The 24,033-nt window shown below is 45.8% G+C and overlaps 1 protein-coding gene and 1 long non-coding RNA gene across 2 annotated transcripts in view; one reads left to right on the plus strand and one right to left on the minus strand.

Annotated features, from left to right (window-relative positions):
* SAMD12 (sterile alpha motif domain containing 12) overlaps positions 1 to 6,317 on the minus strand; it is a 175,151-nt gene extending 168,834 nt beyond the window's left edge. The window contains 1 exon segment of the mRNA XM_080582046.1: positions 6,138 to 6,317. Coding sequence (XP_080438172.1) covers positions 6,138 to 6,150 — 13 coding nt within the window. The 5' untranslated portion in view covers positions 6,151 to 6,317.
* An 11,642-nt stretch (positions 6,318 to 17,959) lies between these two features.
* On the plus strand, positions 17,960 to 23,507 carry LOC308190381. Its single transcript, XR_013947142.1, has 3 exons — positions 17,960 to 20,769; positions 22,121 to 22,255; positions 23,013 to 23,507. It is a non-coding gene; the product is annotated as an uncharacterized lncRNA (long non-coding RNA).
* The last annotated feature ends 526 nt before the right edge of the window (positions 23,508 to 24,033 follow it).

The raw sequence follows: 24,033 nt of genomic DNA on the forward strand, positions 1-24,033 counted from the left end.
CAAGCTGGGAGGCTAAAGTTGTCTCAGCCATGACAGCAGAGAAAGTTAGCACCAGAACCAAACACAGCACCCCTAACCCCAAAACTCGATTGGGCACTGAGCAGTAGCCCTCCGACAGCTCTACTAGCTAGCTGTAGCACTTTGAAAGTCCAGCTGGCAAAACAGTGATTCCCAGTGCTACCCAGACACCTACATCTGCACTCGCTGGCAAGCCTTGAGAAGATATTTTGGACAGAACCCTCCCCAGGGCTATCAGCTGAAAACCCTGCACCAATCTGCAACTCTTACACCTCCCACCTGGCTGCAGTGCCTTACCTACGGTGCTTCTCACTGCTGCTCTCCTGTCGTAACCTTGTGACAAAGCAGTCCTGCAAAGTCCAAAAGACTGGCTCCAAACAGCCTGCCCTGCCCTCATAAACTGAGCTGTGGGAGGAACAAAGCTACACAGTCTCCTTTATGTTACCTACCTTGCTTGGACATCTCGAGGGAAAAAAAAAAAAATCAAGAAAAATTCTGTTTCATAACTTCCATTTAAGCAAGAATTTTGGGATCCTACAGTGTCACTACAGGCTTTGTCAGTGCTTTCCAGCAGCACGTTAGGAAATGCAAATAACATCTATCTTCTGTCATTTGCACTCTCGCTTTCTCTTCTTGGTAGAGAAAGTACATGAACTTTCAAAGCACCGTTCTTTCCTTTGCCCATACATCACTGCCACCACCAGACAAGTTTGATCCTTGGGATGGGATTCCATTGCATCAGAACAGCCAATTTATATCAGTCAATGTCCTCCTGGAGCTTTGGAGTCTTCCAGGTGTTTTGAAGGGTAAGAACAAACAGTCACGGAATTGGTTGACCTGAAAACGCTTCTGAGTTTCCAGGTACACTTGTGCTACAACAAAATCTCCTCCAAGGAAAATGCAGTGATATGCCAAGCCTAAACTGTCTTGATTCCTGCCTAATGTGAGTTCATTTCTAAAAGCAGGTGGAGGAAAATGACCACACAACCTGAAATCATATCCCCTTGCCACTCAGACTAAACTCACCCAAGGAAACTTCAGCATAGTGCCGTTCTTTATTGAACCAGCTTAATTTTGGGGTGTCTGATTGCCGCAATGCACCTCCTGAACTTCAGCTTGCAGCTTCCCTCTACGATGCCTGAGAAGAGCAGCGTACCTGTTGAAAATGAGAGCCTGCAGTCCAAAACAGACTTCTGGCTTTAGATAGTTACAGTATTCCTCTGGAGAGGGATCGTTAACCATCTATCTTTTGAAAGATGCAAGGAACTGCAACAGAGCTGACTTTTCAAAGGTAGATCCTTCCTCTCTGAGTTGCTAAGGAGTGGTTCAGCACAGAGGAGCACGCTGCCACCAAGCTGCGTGCATACTGAGGTGGGGGCACGAAGGGAAGCCTTATCCTCCAAAGTCAGGCTGCTGCTGAGCGAGAAAGAGGAGCACAGATGTTACTGCCCAACAGGAAGACAGCCACGTGAAAGGGGGTGGAAGAAGAGCTACGTTCCAGCCTGGAATCCCATAACTGCTGAGGCATTTTTACAATAAATGGTCACCAAGTAACATACAGAAGCAGCACGAAGATCAAAGGCTGCAGTTCAGGTCTTCCTCTTGCCTTGCCACCACTGGTCCTATCAATCTCCTCTGCTATAATCTGACGGGACACTTTGAGCTGGAGAGGCAGACACATACATCAGCTCTGGCAGCTCCTTCCAAGCCACGTGCCTGAGCCCCTCAAGCTAAGGAGTGGTTGGAAACTATTAAAGAAAACAAGAGCACCGAGGGAAGCACAGACTATTTTTGAATGGCAGGGTTTGTGACTTCTTTGCTAGGCAAAGCATTTTTGCTGAAAAAAACATGTATTAGATCAGATTCCATGAAATCCTAGGTGTGTAGACATCTAGTCTGAGCCTGGAGTGGGTTTAGGTGCAAGGAAATGCTGAATAACTGAAAACTTGTTAAGACAGTTGTACTTTTGAGCACACTGTGGAACAGCACGATGGGTACCTACACTAAAACTCAGTAAAAGCTCTCTTTCTGATGGTCCTGAACTTGCTTTAACATTCTTGGCAGAGCTGGCACTGCAAGTTACGAGCTCACCGTATCTCAAGGCTCTGAGGAAACACGTGGCAGCACTCAATATCCGCCGGAGCTGGCTGAGCACCGCAAGCTTTCCACCCAGGTGTATCACACTGCTGAAATTCAGGACTGCTTTGACACAGATCAGTTACAGGCTGCAGAAAACGTCAAGTCTTGCAGCAGTTAGCCTTGGCTCCAGACCCCATAACGCTCCCAACTCCTCCGAGCCTCCAGTCTCCTTCAGGACTGCCAAGGGGCAAGGCCAGAGCCTTTCTGTCATTTTATGTCAACAAGTCTCTGCTTCTTAGTGAAAAATGTTCTCCAGCAGGCAGATCCACCACTGCAGAAGAGCCATAGGACAGGAAAGAATTTATTTTTCCATCAGCTTTCAAGAGACTAGCAATGAACATACGCATATACTTTCCAAAGCACACGCATGGAAGAGAAGGCATTAGACCAAGCTTCACTAAACACTTGCTAGGAAATAATTCCGTGACATAATTAGCACTTTTTTTTTTTTTTGCTCAGAAATCTGCAAGATACTGCAGGTCAGAGCTGCAGGGGAGCTGACAGAACTGTGTGGGATTACCTGCACACATACATTATCTGCTGGCTGTTGTCAGTCTCTTGCTTTCCTGCACAAGAAGGATTGTGGGGGGAAGTCACCATTCTCTCTTCCCCTTTTCCTCTGCTGCACAAGAGCAAAAAAAAATAATAACATATTTTTGAGAACACTGTTGCAGGGATCAAAAGCCTTTTTCGACTGGCTCTGACCTAGTTCTTTCATTCTTACTAGAGGGAGGAAAACACTTAAAGGAACATTGTCAAAACTGCTAGGTCTAAAATTAGACTTACCTTGGCAGTGCTCCCATCTAGATGGGCTCGTGTTAAGGAGAGCAAACTCTCTCTCCCCACACAGACACCGATATGTTCATCCATCCCAAGCACCAATACTACGAGCCTGAAGGACCACCCAGTCCACGAGACCTCTTTTGGGACAAGTAGAGTGAACCAAGATCCAACTCTATTCCGGCTGAGTCCCCCTGAACCCCTGCTCAGGTATGTGTTATGCAACTGCCAAGGAACTCTGGTATCCTCCAAATTCCTATTTCATATTTGCAAATCCATCTCTGTCAGCTATTCCGGTAAAAAAAAATTGGGATGTTTTCTTTAAGTAAACTGCTGGACATTTGTTACCATAACCAAACTCCAGCAATCCATCCTAAGACAGCATTAAAAATAATCGAGCCCAGGGAAGATTTCAACAGGTTGTTAAAATAAAGTCTGATTTTTTTTTCCCCCCAAAGATTCTCCGCAAACTATATGTTACGAAACGCTTTCATTTCGGCCACATGGAGCATTTCTGAAATAAAAGAGGGTAAAAAAAAAAAAAAAAAAAGTCTCTGGGTTCGTGGCTGAGGCTGCCGACCAGGCGTTTTCCCCAGAACAATAGCAGTGGCAGAGCTGGTCAGGCAGCGGATGTTGGCTCCCGCCAGGAACTCCCATGCTCCAGGACCTGTGGTTCCCTCGTGCCCCCAGGGACCCCCCCACTCCCTGCCACTTGTGTCCTAGAGCCAGCCGCTTGTGAGCCCGCGCGAGCAGCTAGCAGGCCCGGCAGTCCAGAAGCCTCGTGACACTAAAAAAAAAATTAAAAAAAAAAAAAAAAGCTCTGAAGGCCCAGGAAGTCCACGCTAGCCAAGCTCCCAGCTGAGCCTGAGAGGCCGGACAAATTCCACTTAAGCCAGGTTTCCAGGGCTTTCCTTATTACCAAGCTTCCAGAGCTGATGTACAGAAGGTTACGCTCTCAAGATCCCAAGCAGCAAAGCAGGAAAACATTTTTTTTCCAACAAAAACAAACAAATCAACTAAAAAAAAAAAAAAGCAGTTTGTGTTTCCTAAGTCCAAGACATTGAGTTCAGCAAATTGGCATTTTTTCTCCAAAACTCTTTGAATTTGGAAAATTCCACAGCAGCTTCACTTTTGACTAGAGTACAATCCACATGCTGTGGTGACAGGAGCCACGAGGGACACAGGGTAAGCTCGGCTTCCCTAACAAAAGGGCCATGCGTTACCTGCCAAGAGGCACAGGTCATGAAAAGCACAGGGCCCACACCCAGGGCTCCAATATTGTGCAACATGCATTAAGATAAAAGCACGCTTTTAAGCGCGTTCGCACAAAGAAGCCCGGTCCCAAAAGAAAATTAAGGATAAGAAAAGGGCTTAAACGTGCACGCACTGCGCTGACAGAAAGTAGTCACAGCCACACGGCTCCTTGTGCTGGAGAAGTAAGGAGTCACCTCGCTGTGCCAGGGAGGGGGACGGAATTGTGCAGCAGCACAAAGGCGAGAAAAGTCGAGGGAGGAAGAAAACAAAGCGAGGGGAAAGTGGGACACACAGACGAGAAGGCCTGTTCTGAGAGCCCACAGCAGGGGTGCGTCCTGGGGAGAGGAAACGGGAAGAAGGGGTTAAAGAGGAAACAAATCCCAAATCAGCTCAAGAGAAAGGAGAGGCACTGCTTCCCAAAGGTTTAGCAGAGCTTGCCTTCATTAATATTTACAAAGCTTTTAGGGATTCTCTGATGGAAGGCACTGCAGATATGACAGGAATTATTCCAGACCTGAAAAAATCTAGCAAACAGACTGAGAAGGGCTTCAAGTGAATAAAGGAGGATGACACACAGAAAGAGGGGTTGCTGCTGGCGTATGAACCATCTGGTGCATGGCAGTCCGTTTCATTTACTTACCCACTACCAGGCACGCATGCGCAGTTCCCATTGCTAAGTTTTTGCCACAGAAGAAGAAATGCTTTTATCCAGGACCACTACCTTCCTTCCACTGTTACGGTCTCCAAACCCGCTATTCAACAAAGCACCCTGGGCATAAAGGATCTGTTTGACTTAAGGAGAGGCTGGAAGCTTGGGACAGACACCTTTTGAGACACAGTGGTTTTATTTACCTTAATGTAAGTTTGCCTGGGAAGTTGGTTCGCAGGGATGCTAAGGTGTCCACTGGCCAAATTTTAGCTTGGCACTAATTTGTGCTGCTCACTCGGGTACTTAAAAGAGCTTCAGCACGATCCTCATGGGCACAGGTGGCCTCAGACGGACCCACAGATCTCAGCATACCTGAGAAACAAGCGCTGAACGAGGGCTGCCTGAAGCTGAGCGTCCCCCAAAACAGTGACATACCCCAGGCTATGCACAGGGGGAGGCCGTGGGGCTGGTTTTCATACCATGGACTCCTACAGCTCTCCTGTGGGCGCAGAGGAGAGCAAGACGGGCCCTGAAAGCAGCAATTCCCAGCGCCTCGCTCTTAAGTGCTAGAAAACGACGAAGTTCGGAGGCAGGCAGCAGGCAGGAAGATGCACCTTTCCCCACACGCCGACCCACGTCTCTCCATTAACGCCCCAAAAGCTCCACGGAGAGGGACCACGCACCCACCAGCGTGGCACCTACCAGAAGACCTCCACGAAGCAGCCACCTGCCCCAGGAGCCGGGCCGCTCACCGAGCTCTCTCCCCTTGAATTTGGGCACCTCCTGCTTGGGGAAGGAAAAGGGGGCAAGGGGGGAAGGCAGGGGGGGCAAGGGGGGCAAAGGGGCACACATCCCCGGGCCAGGGGCTGTCTGGGGCTCACGACCTCGGCGGTGGGGGAGGCACCGAGGGTCGGCAGTGGGGGGCAGAAACCCGGGGGGGGGAGCTCAGGGCCTTGGGGGGGGGGGGGGGGCATTTGGGAAGGAGGGAAGGAGAAGGAGAGAGGGAAGGAGGGAGGGAGAGAGGGAAGGAGGGAGGCGCAGACCCGCCGCCCCCACCCGACGGGGCGGCACCTCGGGGCCGACCCCCCAGGGCTCTGCATGCCCCGGGCCGCCCGCAGCCCGCCCCCCCACACCTGCCCCCCTCCCAGGCCCCCGTTTTGGGGCCGGCCATGGCCGCGCACCCCCGGTGCCGCCCCCCAAAGCCGCTCCGTCCCCGCCGCAGGTGAGAGCCCTGAGGGGAGGAGACACGGGAGGGCCCCCGGGGGCGGCGGGCGAAGGGACGCCGAGCCCTCCTTACCTTCCACCGCCATCCTCCCGGCCTCGCATAGTGCGCCGAGCCCGGTCCCGACCCCGGCCCCGGTCCTGGCCCCGGTCCCGGCGGCGCTGCCCCGGCCGCCCCCCCCCGCCCCGCCCGCGCACGGGCTCGGCTCATCTGCAGCCGCCGCGATCAACCTGCAGCGCGGCCGCTGACAGCCGGGCGGGGCCGCGCCTCCCCCGCGGCTCCATGGGAAATGGAGTCCCCGGCAGGGCCCCTGCCGCCGCCGTCTGGTGGCGAAATGGCCGCCCCCCACCCCCCCCCCCTTGGCCCCTGAGGGGTTGTTGGCCCCAGGATGAGGAGGAGAGCACGGGGTGCCTGTGGTAGCTTGGTTTGGCGGCGGTGCTGCTGGAGGGTGCAGGCCTTTAGGGGTTGACCCTCCGTTGCATTGCTATCCCTAGCTGGCCAAAGGGGGTTTTGCATGGGAGAAAAGCATGAAAAGCATCAGGAGCGTGCCGTCGTCACCTCTGGGTACAGTCACGCCACAGCGTGAGGTCCTCAGTCTTCCTCTGTTCACCATGTTTATCCAGAATCACAGAATCATCTAGGTTGGAAGAGACCTCCAAGATCACCGAGTCCAACCTCTGACCTAACACTAACAAGTCCTCCACTAAACCATATCACTAAGGGCTACATCTAAACATCGTTTAAAGACCTCCAGGGATGGTGACCCAACCACTTCCCCGGGCAGCCCATTCCAATGCCTAACAACCCTTTCAGTAAAGAAGTTCTTCCTAATATCCAACCTAAACCTTCCCTGGCACAACTTTAGCCCATTCCCCCTTGTCCTGTCACCAGGCACATGGGAGAACAGACCAACCCCCACCTCACTACAGCCTCCTTTAAGGTATCTGTAGAGTGCATCCTGTCCCACTGTGACAGGTCAGCCAAAAAATCCAAAAATGGAAGGAGATTAGCAACATCCTAACCAAGTCTTTACTTTGACTCCTCGCAAGCCTTACACCAAACATTTCTCACCCTCATGACCTGCCCTGAGATGTTTGCTGTCTGAAAAGCAATGCATTTATACCCTTTTTAAGTTTCATTTTGAGATATCAAAAAGGTTTTGAAAGATTATTCTCTCTCAAAAGTACCTGTCTTCTTTGGTTTTAAACGTATCAGCAAATAGTAACCAACACGGAAAGAGTCTTTGAGTTCCTTCACCCACCCAAGTTAAGTCATTAATGAAGTTGAGAGGACAAGAGCAGAGGGACAGAGTATTCAAGGGCATGTACAGGTGGGGCATGAAAACATTTGCACATGTTCTTTTTATTTTTTAGCACTGGTTATTGCAACTAATGAGCATTATTCAGGACAGGTTGTTTTTGCAAAACAAACCTCCACGAGTTCAAATTAGAGTGCAAGAATATAACGTGTGCAAATGAGTAAGGTGTTCATAAATGCCAGGAATTTTGACATTCCTGAAATATCTGAAGTGATTAAAATAATACTGGGTCTTCATTATTTATTTTATGAAGAAAAACCAGAGCCTATCCAGGACAGCCTAAAAGCTCCAGTCTGGCCTGAAGCCTTCTATTACCAACTTTGCCCTGAAGATCTCAATTGTTCTTTGCTCTCATATGCATTTGAACTATTAGCCTTTGTGTTGTATATGAATCAAGATACAAGCTCCCTCGAGCAGCAGCCTTGTCTTTCATGTATCTGCAAAGCAGTAGGCATACTCACAATGCATTATAAGTGATTATAATTGAGAGGATATGCAGAGACTACAGAAGACGACACAACCACACACCTGATCCCAGCTGTTGTGTGAAATGGGCTGATGCTCCCGTACTTTCTGTCAAGATAATGCGGTGTTCCTAGGTTTCATTGTTTTCAAATACGTAACACACACAACCTTCAGAAATTTCTTCTTCGCTACATAAACTTTTGTGATTTTAATGACATTTTGTGTTAAGCTTATGTATTCGGCTCATCATTCTTTATTTATTTAATCATGATGGTATTTGGAGGTAAGTTAGTGCAATTATCTGACTAGTGTACATGTGAAGCATTGCTTTCTTGGTTAGAATGAGTTAGAAGCCATGGCGTGAATAAATCAAGGCTCGGAGTTCGGATGGTATGGATGTGGAGAGCTGGAGCCTATCTCCATTAGTATGCTGAATTTCTGACTGGTAACTACGTTTCAGCTGTGGGCCCTGAGGACATCCCAAGTGAGTACAATTTGACGAAGCCCTTTAAAAGCCCTGTAATTTTTAATTACAGCTTTGTGCCTGATGAAGAACAGCAAAATTATGGCTGTGACTAGACAGCAAATAGGGCATGACAGATGTTAAAAGGTATAGTTTTTTATATTTAATGTTACATGATAGCTAGTGAAACCTAGTATTTAACAAAATCTAAAAGCATCAAAAACATCTACAATTCTGGTCAAGACTAGGCAAATCGTAATTTAATGTATGTCACTCATTAGAGAAAAGAGGCTGCAAATTGATTCAATTAATATATGGGTAAAGCACAATCTGTTTTGAGCGTAGCTTTCAAAAACATCAGTGAGAGCTAGCTAACTTTCTAAAAACACCCTACTAAATTATAGAGTAGAAAAAGACCAGCTTTCTCAGCTCAGAAAGAGCTATCTCATCACTCTTCCTTGCTTCTTTTTTTACCTTGTCTGTCTCCAGATATATTTCTTCTAAACTTTCTCTTGAAAGTATAGCAAACTTCCTTAAAACACACTTGGTTTGACGCAGCAGAAGTCCACTTCCTGTGTACTTTGCTCTAGGTCTCCAGATGAAATAAGCAGTACTGACCAAAATCTCCTTAGCCATTCAAAACATTTCTAGGCAGGACTTGTGCCAGCTAAAATTAGATGAAAGTACATCCATCAACAGCACAGCTCTCCTAGAAGAAGAGGGCTAACCTACATGCAGGGCTCGAATACATCACTACACTATCATCAATCATCATTTTCCCCTTTTTATCCCCCTTTCACCTTAAAAAAAAAAAAAGCCGTTAAGATTTAAGTATCCCTTTGTGCTGTGTAGTTCTTCATGTAAAACACAGTGATGTTCTTACTCATAAGTCTGTAGGACCAGATCAGATGCATCTGCGGGACCTGAAGGAACTGGCAGATGAAATTGCTGAGCCACTGTCCTTCATATTTCAGAAGCTGTGGCAGTCTGATGAAGTTCCTGCTGACTGGAAGAGAGGAAACATAACCCCATTTTTAAAAATGGAAAAAAGAAGGAACGGGGGAACTATAGGCCAGTCAGTCTCACCTCCATGCCCAGTAAGATCATGGAGCGAGTCCTCCTGGAAACTATGCTAAGGCACATAGAAAATAAGGAGTTGATTGGTGACAACCAACATGATTTCACTAAGAGGAAATGGTGCCTGAGAAATCTGGTAGCTTTCTATGACAGGGTTGAAGCATTGGTGGATAATGGGAGAGCAACTGACATCATCTACCTGGACTTGTGCAAAGCATTTGACACTGTCCTGCATGGCATCCTTGTCTACAAATTGAAGAGACATGGATGTGATGGATGGACCACTTGTTGGGTAAGGAATTGGCTGGATGGTCACACTCAAAGAGTTGTGGTCAACAGCTCAGTGTCCAAGTGGAGATCAGCCACAAGTGGTGTTCCTCAGGGGTCAGTATGCGGACCGGCACTGTTTTACATCTTTGTTGGTGACATGGACAGTGAGATTAAATGCACCCTCAGTGAGTTTGTCAATGACACCAAGCTGGTTGCCGCAGTTGACACGCTGGATGGAAGGGATGCCATCCAGAGGGACCTTGACAGGCTCAACATGAGCCAACAATGTGCACTTGCAGCCCAGAAAGCCAACCGTATCCTGGACTGCATCAAAAGAAGTGTGGTCAGCAGGTCGAGGGAGGTGATTCTGTAAGGCCTTAAACGCAATCCCACATGACATCCTGATCTCCAAATTGGAGAGAGATGGATTTGAAGGGTGGACCATTCAGTGGATAAGAAATTGGCTTGAAGGCTGCACCCGGAGTGGTGTTCAATGGCTCAATGTCCAGGTGGAGGCTGGTGATGGCTGGTGTCCCTTGGGGTTTTGGGACTGGCACTGTTTCGTATGTTTATCACTGACATAGACAGTGGGATCGAGTGCACCCTCAGCAAGTTTGCAGATGACACCAAGCTGAGTGGTGCAGTCGATACAACAGAAGAAAGGGATGCCATCCAAAGGGACCTGGACAAGCTAAATAAATGGGACTGTGTGGACCTAATGAGGTTCAACAAGACCAAGCACAAGGTGCTGCACCTGGGTTGGGGCAATCCCAGACATGAGGACAGACTGGGAGAAGAACGCATTGGGAGCAGCCCTGTGGAGAAGGACTTGGGGGTTCTGGTGGATGAAAAGCTTGACGTGAGCCAGCAGTGTGTGCTTGCAGCCCAGAAGGCCAACTGCGTCCTGGGCTGCATCACCAGAGGGGTGGCCAGCAGGGGAGGGAGGGGATTGTGCCCCTCTGATCTGCTCTCATGAGGCCCCACCTGGAGTGCTGCGTCCAGGGCTGGGGACCCCAACACAAGAAGGACGTGGGGCTGTTAGAGCGGGTCCAGAGGAGGTACACAAGGATGATCAGAGGGCTGGAGCACCTCTCCTGTGAAGGAAGGCTGAGAGAACTGGGGATGTTCAGCCTGGAGAAGAGAAGGCTCAGGGGTGACCTCATTGCAGCCTGTCGATACTTAAAGGGGTCTTATAAAAAAGATGGAGAATAACTGTTTAATTGGGCAAATAATGACAGGACAAGGGAGAATGGTTTTAAACTAAAAGAGGGGAGATTTAGATTAGATGTTAGGAGGAAATTCTTCACTCAGAGGGTGGTGAGGCCCTGGCACAGGCTGCCCAGAGGAGCTGTGGATGCCCCATCCCTGGCAGTGTTCAAGGCCAGGCTGGATGGGGCTTTGGGCAGCCTGGTCTGGTGGGAGGTGTCCCTGCCCATGGCAGGGGAGTTGCACTGGGTGGTCTTTAAGGGTCCTTTCCAACCCAAACCATTCCATGATTTTATCATCTTCATCTGATGACCTTGTTAGTGAGGTACTTCTGCCATATAGGTATGATCCAGGACTTTTAAGTGCGATTAATTATTTTGGGGGCCCAAACATCCAAAGCCACAGAGGCATTGTTCATGAACAGCTGAACAAACATCTGAAAATCAAGGACCTCAAGTCGGACACCGCGTATCTCCAGCAGCGAACAGCTTCACAGCCACGAGTGAATGCTTATAGCCAAGATTTGCTTAGCTGAATGGGCCTAGGCTGCGGTGGTGAAATAAAAACCATTCAAAGGCTGTTACTGAACTAAAGCATGAACTTTAGTACTGAGATAAGACTGAACTCCCATTCTATGATCTGTGGGTAACAGATTTTTATGCTTGCATGGATCCAATCCTACCATCATAGAATGAACCAAGTTAAAGTGTAAACAGCAATATTCAGAAGCAGTTTTATGGGGTCTGAAAATGACTTCAGAAGCACTATTCACTCTTTAATCACTGTAGGATTATATTTTTGGGAGCTGCCAGAAAAATAATAAAGAAGTTTAAAATATTTGTAATATTATTTCAATTTTATGTCATTAAGACTCTGTAAAGCAGGTTTTAATAGTGCAGTAGTGTAATTGTATTAAGACTCTGTAAAGCAGGTTTTAATAATGCAGTAGTGTAATTGTATAATTAATATTCTTTGTATTTTCTGTTGTTGAAACGTATTCTTAGTGTTGTTTATATTGCACACCTTATTCTCAAAAATACCTTGCACAATAATGCTACAGGAAGTGCATTTGGAAGTCTGTGGGAGACTCAGAAAAGATCCCTGGATGTCTTCAGAGCATATTTTATCCTTATTTTTGCTGTTTCTGGTGTTTTCTATTATTTTATCTGTAAAGTAATTGATTTCTTTTTAAAAATATAGACAAAAATGAGATTTGTAAATAACTAATGTCTTCTTTTATTTGCAAGGAAAAAATGGAATTTGATTGTTAAAATGCTCTGAAGATTTGTGGAATTTATTATGTTTTATCACTTATGATAGAAAACTGGGGAAGGGATATGTATGGGTTAATACGACCTTTTTATGTCTGGGGTGACAGCAGTATTTGTACACTGAGGGTCTATCCTGTTATAAGCACATAGTTACTTCCACCCTCTAGTAACATCTATGTTTTATGTCATGCACGGAGAGTGGTACTGACTGTTGCCATCGTCAAATGATCTGATGTTCTGCTTAATTCATTCATTGCTTACTGGTAAAATAAAGTGAAATTTTATGCTAACATGGAGACATGCTACACCATTTTCATCCTGAAGCAAATTTGTGACAATTTGCCCAGCAGGACGGACCAAAATCAGCGGTGAGGCTTCATATTTGGATCCCAGCTGTGGCTACCAGGAACAACAGCATTTTGAGTCAGGCTTTCCACAGCATTGTATGGTGGGTGGGTGGGATAAATAATGCATGAATTGAAATACATCGGGTTCGGGCTGAGTATAATGAAAACCTTGAGAGAGTCATGCATTGCAAGAACTCTCTGAGCAACCTGGTCCATTCTCCATGCTTGGAGATATCCAAGCCCCAGCTGGATGAAGCCCTGAGCAACCTGCTCTGATCTCACAGCTGACCCTGCTTGGAGCAGAATTTTGGACTAGAAACCTCCGGAGGTCCCTTCCACTCAGAAGTATCCTGTGATCTTATCAACACTTGTAACTACGCTGATCTAGCATTGCTATCAAAAGCAGCGATTTACCTTCCTGCCCTCTGTTGCTAACTTCAGCCTGCAATAGCCTTCCTCTCTACTTGAAAACTAACCTGGCACAAAACCTGTTGAGTGTCATCCCCATTAGTTACCTTCTGTCATTCACTGCGTGACGGCCCCAATCCGTGTGCTAGCACAAGGAATTGGGCAGCATGGTGTGGCAACAAGAAAGTGAGGGTAGTTTCTGCTGCTACTGGCTTGATGGGCCTGTATGCTTTTAGAGGTGCAACCCGTTTTAAACGAACTTTGCATCATCAGGGGCAGGTGATCATCCTCTCGTTGATGTCCTGAGAGGCTCAGTGTAAGGTTAAGTCACCTCTGCTATCCCAGCTCCAGCCTTTCGAGAAGTGCAGAGCATACTGCCGTGACTGAACCCAGCTGATTTACACGTTCTATCGGCAGCTGTGCTTGTGGAACAAGTTATCGGCCACTTCAGCCCAGATCTGCTTGTCACCATCCACTTAGACATTGCCACTCTCTTTCCTGTCTGTGCATTCACTGCTTCCTGATCTCTTTGGTTGAAAGGAGCTGTGTCAACTTGCGCAGCTTCTACAAAAGACTGTGGCCAACCCAGCTCATTTTGACTGAAGCAGATGAGAGTTTGACTGCATGTACTGAGGGTCAGCAATCACTAGCAGTGCTAGTGATGAGGAGCTGAGCAGAGGGATGTTTTTGGATGGGAGAGCTACAGCTGGAGGAAGATATATTCATAAACTGCTCTTCCCTTTCAACAGGGCACACATTATAGCTATATTCTGGCTGACCTGAGTGTGCAACCCTTACAAAGACCTATGTAAATCACTCGTGCCTATATTTTCAAGAGAAGATACAAAATGGCTGAAGACAAATAATGGTGTAAAGAGTCCTTCTCCAGCCTTTTTATAAGACCCCTTTAAGTATTGAAAAGCTGCAATGAGGTCTCTCCACAGCCTTCTCTTCCCCAGAGCTGAACATCCCCAGCTCTATCAGCCTGTCTCCATAGGAGAGGCGCTCCAGCCCTCTGATCAAATTCGTGGCCCTCCTCTGGACCCACTCTAACAGCCCCACAACCTTTTTGTGCTGGGGGCCCCAGACCAGGACGCAGCACTCCAGGTGGGACCTCACAAGGGCAGAGCAGAGGGGGACAATCCCCTCCCTCCCCTGCTGGCCACCCCTCTGGTGATGCAGCCCAGGACGCAGTTGGCCTTCTGGGCTGCAAGCACACACTGCTGGCTCACGTCAAGCTTTTCATCCACCAGAACCCCCAAGTCCTTCTCCGCAGGGCTGCTCAGCGAATTCTTCTCCCAGTCTGTCCTCATGGCTGGGATTGCAAACATTACAGATAAGAATGAAAATGCTGTGAAGAGGATCTGTATGCACATATTGAAACTTATTTCTGTCTTCTGGGATTTATGACCTACTTACTTTGGGGCTCCAGACAACAAGCATCATCCATATCTCCTTTTCTTTACCTTCTCTGCATAAATGGCAGCTGGCCCAAAGAAAGTTTAATATTCATCAAGAACAGAAGCAGGTTTCTCTACTAGGCATTTAAGGACTAGAAGACTATATTGCATCTTTAGCGTTCTCCATCAGAGACAAGGCAAAGGAATGCTCCTCACACCAACACAGAACTGGGCAGTTTCAGAGATAGCCACAGCTGGGTTTGTACTGGAGATGTGAGAGTACTGATGGAGATTTACGGTTTCTAGAAAAAATGCTTGTGTCCATTTTCTTCAGAGAAAAATGAAACACTGAGTGTCCTCCTTGCTCTCTGTTGGAGCGTGTAATTGCTGAGCCTTACCACATCAGCATTCCTCAAAGAAAATGAAAGAGCCAAACCTAATAGGAGAACAGTCTACCGTAGCAGGTCCACATGACTGACTGGCAGACTGAGTCAATACAGCTGGATAACTTGTTTAAACAACCCCAGGTTCTGCTATTATTTGCCGAACTGCAACTCGATGTGGGCAGGAACAATTCGGTGCTCTCTGTAACCTGCAGTCACAGAACCGTGCAGTCCCTGCGGCTGGACAGCAGCTCTGAGATCGTCCAGTCCAACCTCCTGCTCAGAGCAGGTTGTTCAGGGTCATGTCCAGTCAGGTCTGAGTATCTCCAAGGCTGAAGACTCCACATCCTCTCTGGGCAACCTGCTTTAGTGCTTGATCACTCCTCACGGTTTCTTTTTAAGTATAAACGGAATTTCCTGTATTTCAGTTTGCGGCCATTGGCCTGTATCTTTTCACTGAGCACTGCTGAGAAGAGTCTGGCTGCCTCTTCTTTACTGCCCACCATCAGGTGTTTATACACATTAATGAGATCCTCCCCGAGCCTTCTCTTCTCCGAGGTGAAGAGGCCCAGATCTCTCAGTCTCTCCTTGTGTGAGAGACATTCCAATCCTTTAATCATCTTTGTGGCCCTTTGATGGACATACGCTCCATTACATCCATATTCTCCAGCTTGTCCAGGTTCCTCTGAAAGGCAGCACGACCATCTGGTACATCAGCCACTCATCCTGGTTTTGTATCACCAGCACATTGCTGAGGATGCACACCATCCCATCATTCCCAGTAGGTCATTAATGAAGATAACAGAAGAGTGTCAACTGCTGGGGTATACCATGAGAGACTGGCTTCTAATTGGACTTTGTTTTGCTGATCACAACCTTTTGAGCCCAGAAGATCAGCCAGTTTTCAGTCCTCCTCCTCATCTACTTGTGCAGTCTGTACTTCATCAGTTTTTCTAAGAAGGTGTTACAGGACACAGGGTTGAAAACCTTGCTAAATTCGAGATAAACTATATCTCTCCTTGTCTGTCAGGTTAGTCAATTCACCATAGAAGGCTATCAGCTTAGGCAGGTATGATTTCCCCTGTGAAAATCCAATTTTACCATGGATTCCATCCCAATGGCATTCGATCCTAAATATGGTTGGAAATGGTTTCCAGCATTAGTTGCTCCATCACCTTCTCAGGGATCGAGGCAGAGGTGACCAGCCTATAGTTTCTAGATCACGCTTGCCCCTCTTGAGGATAGGAGTGGCATTTTTTCTGTTCCAGTCATCAGGAAATTTCCCAAATTACAATGACTTTTTAAGGGCAATTGAGAGTGGCCTTGCAATGACATCAGCCAGCTCCCTTATCACTTTTTGTGTGCATCCCATCAGGTCCTGTGGGCTTATACTCATGCAGTTTGTCTAAATGTTCCCTAACCTGATGCTTATCCACCAAGGGGATGTCTTCCTTGCTCCATTCAGACTTTTCCACTACTCGCAGGGGCCTGAGACTCCTGAAGGCTGGTCTTACCAGTAAAGATGAAGTGAAGAAAGCATTGAGTACCTTGGCCTTTTCCATTTCCTTTGTCACTAGGGCCCCTGTCCCATTCAGCAGCAGACCTGCATTTTCCCTAGTCTTCCTTACCTGTAGAAATTCTTGTTGCCCTTCATGTCCCTCACCAGATACATCTTCAGGTGGGCTTTGGCTTTCCTGACACCATTCCTGCATGCTTGGACAGTGTCTCTGTATCTTGTTTTTCACTGATTTGAGGATGCTGAACCATGTCTGCTGTGGAGCTAAGTCAGTTCTGCTTCTGTAAGGTCCTTATTTTGCTGACTCTATGTTGATTTTTACTGGCCGAGCATTCAGACCAGTCCTGTTACAATCATGTTAGACATTGGTTGGTGTGTACACTGATGTTTTTGCTGTGGAGCCTCTCCATGCTCACATTTGGGTACAACACACACGCAGCTCTTCCTAACAGACATCTGGAAACATTTACACTTGTGCAAAATAGATTTTAAATTCATATCGGTAGGTTTTAGCACAGGTGTAAACGACGTCTTAGAAACAAAGTTTTAGGTAGCATTAGCATACCTCTCCTAGGTCTCCCCATAGAGAAATACCTGAACCTGTGCAGTGTGGGACATCTATACCCAGCCCATATAGAGTGGGATCAGTGTGTGCATGAGGGCTGATACATCCTAAGCATAGTGCACTTACAACCAGAATATTTAATGTCTACAGTCACAGTGGCCCAATTACACTTGGGGAAAATTACTAGGCAATGAGAAAAAAGGACATATATGGGGAATTCCCAATATACAGAAGTCTTGCCACGGGGAATCTGTAACATAGAACTTGGGAGATGACCTTTAAAAAATAGTAATGTTTGTCACTTTCCTCAGCACCAGTAGAATAAAGTGATAAGTAATAATCAATACTGCATAGACTTCAGTGTAATAACATAACTCATGTGATCCTCTGAAGGTCAGAGCTAAAGAAAAATGACCTGCCTCTTTAAAATTCTTTTATGTGCTGGATTTGGATGGAAGCAGTTGTGTTATTGGAGATAATAATAACTAGATAATGATCAGAGCTGATAACGTCTTAGCATGATGACCTTTACCTGCTCAGGAATGGCTCGGTAGTGTTGAAAAATTCAAGCAGTTGGTGTGATTTGTGAGCATTTATTAAGGCAAATCAGGTAACTGCATTTAACATCACAGATGGCTTTTATTTTCTAAAGTGCTTTTATTTCAGTGCAATAAGATGACTCAGAAACTCAGTGGGGTATTATAGCCCTGATTTTTCATTACCTCACACCTCATATAGTGAAATTTCCAGTGCAGAGGAGACGTAGGTCCAGTATAGAAGGATTTATCACTATTACTATGCAAATACCAACTGTTAACAGCCATGCAAAATATCACCGCCCTATACTATTTCTTATGCTACTTTTCTTAATCAGTGTTATATTTTGAGATCATGTATATAGAGTTACTACTTTGCATGCTTTAGCTACCTAGAAAGACAAAGAAATATACAATGATCTAACAGAATGTGAAATTGTCCTTACAATCCAGAAAAGATCACCTATTCCACATTCCTAAGAACATTTCACTTATTTCTGAGGAGGTTGCTTTGTTTTGCTTTTTAATAAGAAGGGAATTCCACTTGTATTCCAAGCACAGGAATTCAGAGCACTGCTCCATATGGGCAAGCATAATGTCTGCTATTTCTTGGCAGAGAAGCAGCAGCACAGGTCTGCTTCCTCTTGGCAGGGAGCAGGAAGGGTAGGATTCATCTCGCTGAACTTTATCTATCGAAGCATCAAACACTCAGTAACACTGCATTTCCTCGAAGTCACCAAGGGGAGAAAAAGCAGCATTTACTGAAGGTGCTCGTCATCTCTGCTGACAACATCTGTAGTCTGGATGACCAGCTAGCTTAATGTGTAACCCAGAGAAGACTATGTTTATAAAGAGAAATTCTACTCTCACTGTCTACTTGCTTTATTTTCATTTGTTCTCAGGCAGAACTGCTCACAAACAGCAAGTGGACACCTACCTCTGGAGCTTCAGCCTTAAAACCAGGGTTATTTCCTAGGAAGCTCTTACCACTATGTGGAACCCTGGAGATATTAAGAGATAGTGAAAACTATTGCTATTTGCAACAGCATCACCAAACTACAGTATTTCTGCAATGAGGCACTGTTGTATGCCAAGAAACACCACTCCAGAAAGAGCATTACCCAGAGCACCTGAAATATCTCTCTGCTGGAGTTATGACAAAGAACCAATATTTTCTCTCCCTGACATTTTCAGTAACATATAATGATCTCCAGTACAGGCTAACAGCAGTTCACAGCCATTATAGACCTCCGCTAAGTAAGCTAAGGGACTAGAAGCGCTGACAGGAGGCAAGGTTGCAAACTGCAAATAAAAAACAGGATATAAGCACGCACAGGTTTTATCTATGCAAATGCGTAGCTCAAGCTACTTCTGCAACAGGGATACATCAGCTGGAATGGCTGCAAGTAATCAACAGCTCTGTCCAGCCACTCTGCTAATCTAATCACTCAGCTCTGCTAATCAAATCACTCCAGTAGCTGGAGCGGTGTTCCCCTGAATGCCAGTGCTCATTAAAACCAAGCTAAGTACAAATGAAATCATTCAGGTGTATTAACTTAAACTAATGATTGTCTTCTAATGAAGACAAGCTCTAGGATTGCCAAGTTATTTCCTCCTTTCTCACACCCACAAGCATCATTCCAGGAAAGTGAATGGAGTTATTTTGGGTTATGTTGGGGTTGAAGCACAAGGAGGATCTGGCTGCAATATTTAGCATGGTTCAGTTGGCCTACAGATTGGGACAGCAGAAATCTCGCTGAAGTGACTGTACAAAGGTCTTGCTGTCAGGGCCAGGGGTAGGTTACAGACTGCTGGGGGCAAGTAAATAACCCCCAAATGGCCTGTGATACTTACCTGCCTGTCCTAGCAGGAGAAAAGTCCAGTTTGGGGAGCATCAAGTAGCTACATGGACAGCTTAGTCACTACTGCTGCACAGGAGGGGATAGGGATGCGAGAGGTCCTGGTTTTGGGGGGAGGAAGTGCACCTTTCCCAGTGTCACCCAGCAGCAGCAGGAACAAGCCCAGCTCACCAAGGCTCTTCTGAGCTGTCACGCTGCCTCTCTGGCCTCTTCTTCCTTCCCTGTGGCCAAAGCAACCTGCTGTCTCTCCCTCCCCATGAGGTGAATGTGATCTATCTGGGGACGGGGGGAGGTTTTAAAATTGATTCTCAGTCAGATGGAGGAATGATAGTGAGAGAAGAACATGAAATTCTTCCCTTTCCATCTGCATGACTGTGAAACCTCCTCTGACCACTTGACGTTTTGCTTTCTTAACCCAACATTTTAAGGCAACCCCAAAGCCCCTCTCTGCTGGAAAGTTGGATTTTGCCACTTGAAAGATAAGCACGAAACCAGTTATAAGTTATTTTAGGGTTATTTTCACAAGTAGCTTTGCTTGAGCTGTTGAGAAGCCTTGGGAAAAAGAAGAGATGAGAGAAGAAGGAAATGCTGGAAGACAGCAATGCCAGACAGCCCTGCAGGCTGAATACGTTACTTAGGTGCCCTACAGACATTATGGAGCTGTACCAAACTGGATGAAGGCATCTCCAAGTGCTCTGTTCTCACAAATTGCAATGGAGAAGCTCTGAAATGTGCAGGAAGCCCAGAGATGCAAGCGGTGTTTGTGACCCTGGTGTATAGATGTTCCAGAGTCAATTCGGCTGTCTAAACACAAGTTTTTGGTGCCCTTTGTGATGTCCAAGGGTCTCCCCTCTAGCATATAACTGCTGCTACAGAAAGCTAGGGGGTTCCTAGAGGCTCTGGGTTTTGTCTGCAAGCTGTATGTGGATGTCCTGGATGTCTTATTGCAGCTCAGATATCAGAGAGGGACGATGTTTAGTAACTGCTGAGTGCAGTAAGTGCTTAAACAGCACACAGGAACAAACGTTTGGGTGCCTTAATCTCTAAGCCTGATTTTGTGATCCTATAGGAACTGAGTGGAAGTTCCTGGTGCTTTCAGTGACATTTCTGACAGACCCTGTGGTGGCCTTTCCCACCACAGTCGGGCTTCCTTCAGAGCAGCAGGAGCTGGCGTGACCGTCCTCCTGGGCCCTGGGACAGAGGCCGCGCTCAGCAGTTGTGTACTTACCGTTTGTTGTCCCAGCTGCACGGAAATGCCTGCCAGGAGTAACAGAGCCCAGGGAACAGCTCGGCCTGCTCCTCCTGCTGGGGAAGGTGCCGGTAGCCATCTCCTTGTTAGTCTGCACGCACCACGTACACCATGGGGCAGCTGCGGGCCGTGCTCGTCCCCGACACCGAGGCAATGCAATGCGTTCACCCAGCATGGTCCTGCACAACTCTGACCCGCCTTCAGCCTTGATAAAAACATTAGGGGTGCAGGTGTGAAGACGTGAGGTCAGCCCTGGGACTGGGGGGTTCAGCCCACTCGACTCTAGGAGCTGTAGCCCAGGCTGGTGTGACTACTGAATGCAGTGAGCAACCATACTCGGAGCCTTTCAGAGCATTATTTCTCCAAGACAATAGGCAAGTGTGTTCTTTCACTGTGTGACTTGCATGTAAGAAAGCTGTACGTTATTCTAAGATTCCTACTTCAGATTATTTTTGAGAAAGTAAGTTGTAATGAGTTTTCTTTTTTTTTTTTAACACACAAAGAAAGCAAAGCACTTTTAGTTACGCTTCTATTTTTCCACTTGTATTCCCTTTTCTCTGTGAGTTTGCTCACATCTGTTTTGCAAGCCTTTAACATCAGAAATCTCAATATGTGACAGAACTACAGACCCCAAATATGACTTTTCCACGCTTTTCCCAAACAGCAGTGAAAAAGACAACATTTTGTAATATACAACAGCCTTGTAAAGGTTTTAATGCTTCTTTTCCCTCTCTGCTGCTCCAGAAGATCTTTTCAAAGAGTTTTCTTCTAATTGAGTCTGGAAATCACCCACTTTTAATGAGAACTTACTGACACCTAATTGCCGTGTGCCTCCTTCAGTTTCTCTTAAGACTGCTGCATTTTTCCTTTGTGCTCTGAACTGCTCCGCTGTCGCTGTTGCTGTTTGTGCCCTGATTGAATCCTTAAGTCTTCCTAGCATAAGTTTTTAGTCCTTTATTCTGTGTTTCACCTTTGACTATTTGAGAACTATGCTAGCCTTTAGAGCTAAATACATATTAGCTGCAGAATTCAGACACAAGCTTCCTACCACAGCACTGACGTTGCTTGCCAGTGAGTTTTATAATCATATCTTCTGTTATCCGATGACACTATACCAGAAAGGCAAAGCAGTACGCAGCAATATTATGTGAGAAAAGTAATACAAATCTCACAAACAAGGAAATACGTGATATCTTCTGCAACATGAAGCTTACCCCTTTGCTGAGAGCCCGCACAAAGTCATGCCTTTAATCAAGGCCTCTAAATGAGCCATCAATACTGCTTTGTGGTGGCCTTCTGTCCAGTGGTGAATTCACCCCGTGTCAGAAGCAAGGAATCTCTGACGGGCTGAGGGCTGAATAGGCCTTTCAGAAATATTTGGCAAGCCACATCTTAACATGCCTCTTACTGTTATGCCATAAAAGACTTTCTATAAAGTCGCCAGTGAGGATTTTCCTGCTTTTCTTCAGTTTACAGTTTCTTTCAAAATTCTGCTGATGTTTTAAGGTTGTCTGGTTTGCCTGAAGGTAAGCTGTCAGTGATGTCCCTGTATCATGCTTTTCACCCATAAGAAGTTCCCAAATCCAAGGTTGCAAATGGTGATCCTTGGTCAGGTATTGATTCTCTCAGGTTTTCTTCTTGGCTGAAAACAGTAGAAAGAAACATGAGCCATAGTAGCAGGTGCAGCTTCTGACATAAGTGCTATTTCTGGCCGTTTCTTATCAGGAGAAGAGCAGAGCAGAGCAGCAGCTAAGTGGTGCGTGAGCCGACGGGCCTGTCACATCAACTGTGCCATGCTGAACCACGTAAGTCAGGCTGAGAGAGCAGCGTATTGATCACTGTTATCTTCTCAGGAATTCTGTAAGTAAAGCAGTATTTCACACACATTTGGACTAGAGCATCCAATACACACTCACCTGTCAGGATTTTCTTCTGAAAAACAGTTCTGTTTTAGTATGAATCAGTTGTGTGTATTTTGCATATAGCTTTAATGCAATAACAAGATAGTGAGTAGCTTACAACATGCAGCTGCATTTGGGAAAATTCATTTGCACTCTCAGATTAAGATGTTTAGGATGGCTAGGCCACCTTGTTGCCAGAAAGACACTTAATTTGTGTTGAATCAGATTCAAATAATTGCACTAACCATTGTAGTATTCTCTACAATTGCTCGTTATTGTGCAAAAACCTAGTGAAGGTACGGTGTCCTGTGTTCAGCTTCTGATCTGCTTTTTATGTCAGTAAAAAATCTGAATTTGTGCCTGCAAGTTTAAGTTATCTCACTGTCTATTAGGCATTTTATATCTTGCTCATATGAATCCTTCCATTGTTCACAACCCTTTGATAGCAAAATAATCTGTATGCTGTTTGCATTTATGGCTTGAAGGGTAGTTTCTCTATTTTTATGTGCAAGAATATTTCAATAGTGAAATACTTTCTCTGGGTTTTATTAAGTGGTCTTGCCTCAAATGTAGTGGCCTTACTATTATCCCAAAGGGCTTAGGTAAGCAGCGCTCTAACTTCATAGTCTGAGGCATTGGGAATCAAAGCTGCAGTAGCACAAGATGAAATGAGGTAGGTGTTGAGCAACTTATGATCCAGAATTTCACTGTTTCAGGGCAGGTTTCTGCAAGGTCTACCCAGGGCAGGCTTGAGATTCTCTGAAGTGATGCTTATCTACACCTCAAGCAGAGACAAGGATAAAGATTCTTTAACAACGTGCAAGAAATAAGCCTATGAAACAAGCATTATGCCTGCCTTTTTTCTAGCAGTGCTAAACTTTGATACCTGAAAGCTACTTCTTTGTTATGTCAGAAGTAGATTCCAGTCCTGCTGGAAATATTATATGCCTAAGAAAAACATGGTTCAATCTGAAGTGTCATCTCACAAAGTTCAGCTTCTGTCCTGCAGAGTTGATGCAGTATAAGATGACCTGTGTCTCTACTGGTTGTGCTTTTGTATTCTTTTTGAACAAAATAAAGCAGTAAAATGAAATAAAGTAAAACAATAAAATAAATAAAATATCATCCAAGTAATACTGGATTTTGGAGTGATTATTGAGAATCAGAGACAACAGTTCTGAGAAGCATTCAAACGGTTGCTCCAAAAGGCTGTGCAATTAGTCAGATTCAAAATCTTCTCTGTGGACAAAGAGGAAACGCACTATGTATTTAAAGTCAAGAATTTATCATTTTTATGACTGAAATCTTAATAGATTACTCCAAAAATCATTTTTGGTCCAGATGTAAGTATTGCAGAAAAAGAAAGAAAGACAGAAAGAAAGAAAGAACAGTAAAAATTGAATATCTTATATAGAAAAAAGTCTCAGTGGTAATAATAATACAGAGAAAATTGTTATTTAGACATTTCCCAGTTCCTACCCCTTCCCCTGGTGTTATGCTCACCCTTCCACTGTTCCTCTGGGTCCTCGTATCCCTGGGCTCGCTCTGGGGCTTGTGGAAGTGTTAGGGTGAAACATCAGCATCTGCAATACTTTGCCAGGAGGAGTATGATATTGATTTATTTTTCTTTCTCACTCTAGGATCTGCTTGGGGATCATCTGTATGTGTTTTCTAACACAATTATATATGTGCTCTTTCTCACTGGTTTGCAAGTCCATCTTAAGTCCAAGCTTGTGC

The sequence above is a fragment of the Anser brachyrhynchus genome, assembly GCF_964034855.1.
Source record: "Anser brachyrhynchus genome assembly, chromosome: 2".
Taxonomy (NCBI): domain Eukaryota; kingdom Metazoa; phylum Chordata; class Aves; order Anseriformes; family Anatidae; genus Anser; species Anser brachyrhynchus.